The sequence below is a fragment of the Haemaphysalis longicornis genome, unplaced genomic scaffold, assembly GCF_048455015.1.
Source record: "Haemaphysalis longicornis isolate Haplotype H1 unplaced genomic scaffold, Haemaphysalis longicornis Haplotype H1 scaffold_1, whole genome shotgun sequence".
In the NCBI taxonomy this organism is placed as follows: Eukaryota; Metazoa; Arthropoda; class Arachnida; order Ixodida; family Ixodidae; genus Haemaphysalis; species Haemaphysalis longicornis.
This window is the reverse complement of record NW_027526203.1, coordinates 197,447,751-197,453,410: the sequence shown is the minus strand read 5'-3', so window position 1 is coordinate 197,453,410 and position 5,660 is coordinate 197,447,751. Positions and strand designations below refer to the sequence as shown.

Sequence of the window (5,660 nt, the reverse complement as noted above, 5' to 3'; positions counted from 1 at the left end):
CTGGTGTTGAGTCATGGCTGGCACAGTCTTCTTTTGCGCACCTGTTGGGGCACTTTCTGAACCGTCCAATGTACTAGTCTTGCAACATGAACAGCAGCCTCTTTATCTGGCCTTCCTGCTAGCAATCACAGGACCTGCTAAGGTTGCGCAATGGCTAATTGCTACCAAAGATGTCCCAAGCTCAGGTTTTAGTTACAGCGGCTGTACTTCTCTGTGGCAGAGGTGGAATGCAAGGAGGCACATTTAAGGTACCCATGTGCCCTCCACAGCGGTGTGTTTCGTTGCCCAGGTGTAGCGCTTTCAGGTTGAAACCAAATTTGAATGTTTGTCTGTTAATTAAACTTGTATATTTGAAATGGCTGCCACAAGCCGGTCTCATTTTCGAATTTGAAGAGTAAAAACGGTGCCTTTTGTTTATGAAAAAGGCAGCAGAGGTCAGTGCTGTGTGGCAAGATAAAAGTGTACAGTGGCTTTACACCGATCATAGTGAATGGCTAGGCAGCTGGAGTGACTGCACCATCTGGCCAAGTTGGTTTCCCCTCTGCAGGTAAGCGAATAAGGGTTACACAACAAGAGTGGTAAGTGTGGGGATCTTTGCCTAAGTTAAGGGTGGCACTTTCCAGTGTGTGTTCCATGGCTGCAAAGTTTTTGTCATGTCTCCTTGAGAAAAGAGGGGAAGCCTGCTGGCTCTAGTGCAGCCCGAGCATGAGGTGTCCCAATATTATGTTATTGCAGGTTGAAGCTGCCTGAAGCGATTTATGCGTGCTAGGTCACATCTGCTAACCAAGGCACTGGACCTCTTTGACAGTTAAAAGAAATTGGGTGCGAGCGAAAATGTTTGAACAAGCAATCATACTACAAAGGCACTGTAATTACAATCTAAAAATCCAATTCTGTCTAGGCTTTTGTGGTGGCAGGCCACTATTGACGACATTCGCTGTGTGACACCCCCAGTGATTGTCAATTAGTTTTTTTTTTTAATTGTTTCAGTGTATTGAGGTCACTGCAGTGTACCTCACAAGGACGTCCAGCAGCTCCTGGCATCCAGAGCGAAGGCTCTCTGCTCACTTGATGGATTCCCGGACTAGGGAACCACTCCCACTTTAGAAAGCTCGAATAAACGTTTTCTCTCTCTCTCACAAGGATCCCAAACTCCACCCCAGTTTATTGATTGTTGAAGTTTGACCTATAATGGGCTGAAAAAAAAAATGCAGCTTTCAAATACCTCAGAAAAAAAAAGGGAGGGGGGGCAGCTTTGCACTAGTGGTGCAAAGACCGGGCAAACAGCTAAGCTGGCGGCCTCACCTAGCTTATTCTTGGTTGGGCAGATGTGGCCAAGTTTTTCGCTGACGTTTCGCTGCCGCTTCACCGGTGCTATATTCGGAATTGGACCAAAGTCGTCGTATTCGTTCTCAAGTAGGAGTGCGGCATTTGTGCCGCTCTTCCTCTTCTGTGGGAGTGACACTCTTCTGTCGCCCTGTCTCCCTATTGACCCGGTTGTTGGCCGCAGCGGTGAGGCAAAGTTGCTTTTATACTCCCATGGTGATGTCACAGCTCTGCATCTGTGCATGCGCAGCCTTTGTACGGTGTGGCGAGGCAAAACTACGGTGAAACGGTGCTGGCGCGCGCAATGAAGTCATTGCTCGGCGAGGTTTTGCTGCGCATGTTCACCAGCCTGTGCACATTTGCCGGCCTAAACAGCATCGCTGTTAAAATTACCTACTAGCTTCGCTTGACGGCCAAGGCTCTCTCTCTCCGGTTCTGGTTATTCATAATAAGCATGGTAGCTTCAGGGCACCTGGTGGTTGGCTAGAAGTAGGAAGCCCTACTACTACCCTACAGCAAGAGGGACATTTGGGCCAGTAGGTTGGAAATCGTAGTTGAAACAACGAAAATAGACGAGACAAAAGAAAAAAAAAAAAAAACAGCGACTTAGCCCAGCTAACCCTCAGTATGCAAAGCGAAAGCTTGGTTTAGCCTGGTTAAGTCTTAGTTTCACTTGGTTTGCTCTTCCCCAGTGTCCGACACTAGCTTCGCACACTTGGCATTCCGGACCCTCTCGAGTAAAGCAGCTCACCGGCTGGCAACATTGCTGGCAACGGCAAAACTGGGCTCGACTAGTTAGTAAAGCTTTGCTTTAAAAAGAACTGCACAGGGCAGGTAGTGCTCGTCTTGTGTAATTCCCCTCTTTGCCTCTTCCATCTGTGCTGCTTCAAGTACTACCCTAGAACCACAATTTCCCCGCTGTTCATCTTCTGCAGATTGTATCGAATTATTTTTTGTGCTAAACTGAAAACATTTGAAATCACATCACACACCTCCCTCTGCTTTGTACAATAACAAATTTAAATAAACTTTGGTTAGCTGGCATGACACTGCTGAAACGTCGGCTGTATGACAATACTGGAAGGTGCTACTCCTAGAACCTACACCTGGCTAAGTGGCCTGGCATGCTTGGATGCTTCGAACCACATTTCTAAAGATGTCTGCATTTATTGACTAATCTGTTCTCAATGTGGAATCCTAGGTATGCCTGAAACGTGTCTATAATTCAGTGGGAGAGTACTGCTAAAGCGGAAGTGCAACCAGTTAGGCCGCAGGTAAGCTTCAAAAAGTAGTATCACCGTAACCGTTTTGCGCTCCCTTCCTCCACACCACTTGCTATCCAAGATCCCACTTGTTGGTTTGAAAATAGGAGAGTAGCATGGTTCTACTGCTTCAGTAATATATTAAGAAGCCCTTAACATCTAGCAATAGTTGCCTTATGTCAGCAAAAGCAGTTTCATTGGAAGCATGGAGTCTGCAGTTCTGCATTTGCAACACCTGTTAAGGCTTCTGCCTAGCCCACCAGGGCATTGATTTTAACAGCCAAGAAATGGCTTGTTTTCAAGACTTACTCTCAGTGGCTAAGGTGCTCACTAGTTAGATTCCTGGCCACTGCTGGCGGGGCCAAAAAACAAATTATCCCGTATCCCTCTGCAATGGTACATCTGATAGCCTAGGCATAGCTTTGTCATGTAAAACCTCAATTTGAATTTTTGCTTCCATGCGGTGGTGTTATCAAATTCTAGTATAACCCAAGGGTGCAAACCAATGTTGACTTTTATTACCAAGCTTCAGCTGTGTGCTTCAGCAGTGATTATGAATTAGCATTAGCTGCACTTCAATACTGATCTTGTTATCAGTGTGCAACTCTTCTGTTAATGTTGGGCAGTCACTACCGTTGTTCTTGCTCTCTGGCATAAGGAAAATGCCACTGAAAAATACCAGTGATGCCTTTATTTTTCAGGGGCAAGACGTAATATCACAAAGTTAATCACAAACTGGTGCAACATGATTTATTTGATGCGAGTGGTTTGAGAAGGGCAATGACATAATCGACAGACATTAAAAAGGCTCTTCGGCCATGTGACTTTGCCGCAAGTTCCTTTGAAGGAGAAAAAAAGATGCACAATTTTCAGTATCATTGATTATGAGGCATAGAAAATCACAATTTGTAATTTGATGAACAATGGGGCACAGGCTTAAGGCTTGAAAAAAAATGTGGTTATTTTTGCTTGGTCCTTGCTGATGGTGTTTATCTTCCTCCTCTTACTCGACCCGTTCATGTCGGCAAGGATATTTCGCTTGGCTGCCTTCTTGGGCACCGCGGCTGGCTGGCGGCCTTTGGGCAGTGCCTTGGGTGGTGGAGGAGTTGCTTCCAGCTTGTTCGCAAGGGGCTCTTCGCCATGCTGCTCAGCATTGAGGCCACCTTTAGGCGTTGCACGAGCCTGGATTATTGTTGGGCGCGGGGTCCCATCAGGGTAGTACTTGGCTAAGATACGCTCGGTCAAGGGCACATCAAATCCGTCGTCTTCGTCCTCTGACTCTGGGGTCTTGAAATACTGCAGCAGCTCGGGCAGGTGCAGTGGGGTTCTGTAAACGTTGAGGTTGTAGAGGAGCAACACACGACGGCAGCTTGCACGACGCGTGGACAGAAAATCCGACAGCCGCCGCAGAATGTGAAGCGTGCCGGTTCCCACCAATCCATCGGCACCACCGCTTACGTCTTCAGTGCTGCTCTCGTTTTGAACTCTGCGTGCCAGCTGCATCAACTGGGTCTTGAAGCGGGCCACAGTCTCCCAGACTAGCCCATGCCCTGTGGCAGTCCTCACCTGGTGGGTGAGAATGCGGATGATCTTGGCCACTGCCTCAGCTGTCGGGTCCTCTTCGATTGCGGCCTGCAGTTTGTGCAAGAGGTCGACAAATGCGGCTAGCTTGCAGACGTGCGCCTTGAGCGGGCACTTATCGGGCGCCTTGTAGCTGTCCCCACCCAGCCGGGCTCGCATCACGTACGACACTGCCGTCTGACACAGGGGAATCTTCTTTTCGAGCGATAGTCGCCTGAGCTCTGTGAACGCGTCTTGCCCCAGTTTCACAACGGGCGACGCCATGACCATGGTAAGCGCCAGTTCGTCCCGGCTGTTGACCAGCACGCGGAAGAACGCGTTCACCATGCGCACCATGTAGTCGGCCGTGTTGGAGTCTAGCTTTTCGACTGTCGATTCATCTGGCTCGGGAACGCCGGCCATCTCTTCCGAGTCGACGGCGACATCGCTGATGTCGTAGTTTTCGTTGACGCTCATGTCCAGCGGCGCTTCAGTGACTATGCGTCTCGGCGTCCTGCTCCGGAACAGCAGCTCTATACATTCCTTCGTGAAGGGCGTCGTGATGGGACCGTGCACGAGATAGGCTGACTCGCTTGCATACTTTGCTAAGGCATCGTCCTCTTCCAGGGCGTCCATGAATTTACGCAAGATCAGCCAGTTGTTCATCGTGTTGCTGTGCGCGAGGAAGTCTATGTACTCTTGCACGTGCTCAGAAGTGACGGGCGCGTCGCGGTCCGTGAGATGCTTTAGATACAAGCTGTCGTGGTAGAGCACCTCGCTGGCAAGCGCGTCGTACTTTCCCGATTTCTGTCTTACGCGCGCTGTACACAGTTGGAGTGCCTGGTAGTGTTCGTTGACGCTTAGTATAGTCGTCCGCCAGTTTGAAAGTACGTTGTGCTTCCGCAGGACATCGACGAGGAAGCCGAAAAGCGTGGAGCTGCTTAGGTCATCTGCCAGTGACTCGGTTCTTAATATGTGCAGTTGCTTCGCTGATCCGGCCGCTGCTTTCACGTATTGAACGACCGCGCTCTCAACGCACGGATCGTAAGATGTCCACAGAAAACATGGGCTTGCATTAACGTCACCCATTGATGAAACCGCACCAACACGGCCAGCTGCAGGCAAAAGCGTTCACCACCGGCAAACCCAACGGTCCACAGTCCTTGACTCAGCGTCCCAGCGTGGCGTGGCTGCCGTGGCTACACGAATTGTTGTTGGCGCCAACGGCACAATTCGTGAAGCTGATTGGTCAATTTGAACTGACTAAAAAATTCAAAAAATAAAACCAGTGACTAGGCTTGGATTGCAAAGACTTGTTGCCAAACATTGCTTTCTTTTTCGCGTTTAATATAAAATAAATCAAGCATAATTGTATTTCTATTTAATTGAATTTTACAAAATGTTTATTTTTTTTGTTGCTGTTTGTGCAATAGCAAGTGCACAACTTGGGATAGTAAGTGGCGCCATCTCTCCTAAAAAAAGAGCAGCCGATGTGCGACCTCGTTTCTCCCC

The 5,660-nt window shown here is 48.7% G+C and overlaps 1 protein-coding gene across 1 annotated transcript; it reads right to left on the bottom strand.

Annotated features, from left to right (window-relative positions):
• Positions 1 to 3,261: 3,261 nt before the first annotated feature.
• On the bottom strand, positions 3,262 to 5,388 carry LOC144141032 (PCNA-interacting partner-like). Its single transcript, XM_077672537.1, has one exon. It carries the CDS (start codon positions 5,235 to 5,237, stop codon positions 3,525 to 3,527), a length of 1,713 nt encoding a protein of 570 aa, XP_077528663.1. The 5' UTR covers positions 5,238 to 5,388; the 3' UTR covers positions 3,262 to 3,524.
• Positions 5,389 to 5,660: the final 272 nt, after the last annotated feature.

Bases quoted from the DNA above. Each gene is read 5' to 3' on its own strand.
- LOC144141032 (XM_077672537.1), bottom strand. From the start codon at position 5,237: ATGGGTGACGTTAATGCAAGCCCATGTTTTCTGTGGACATCTTACGAT.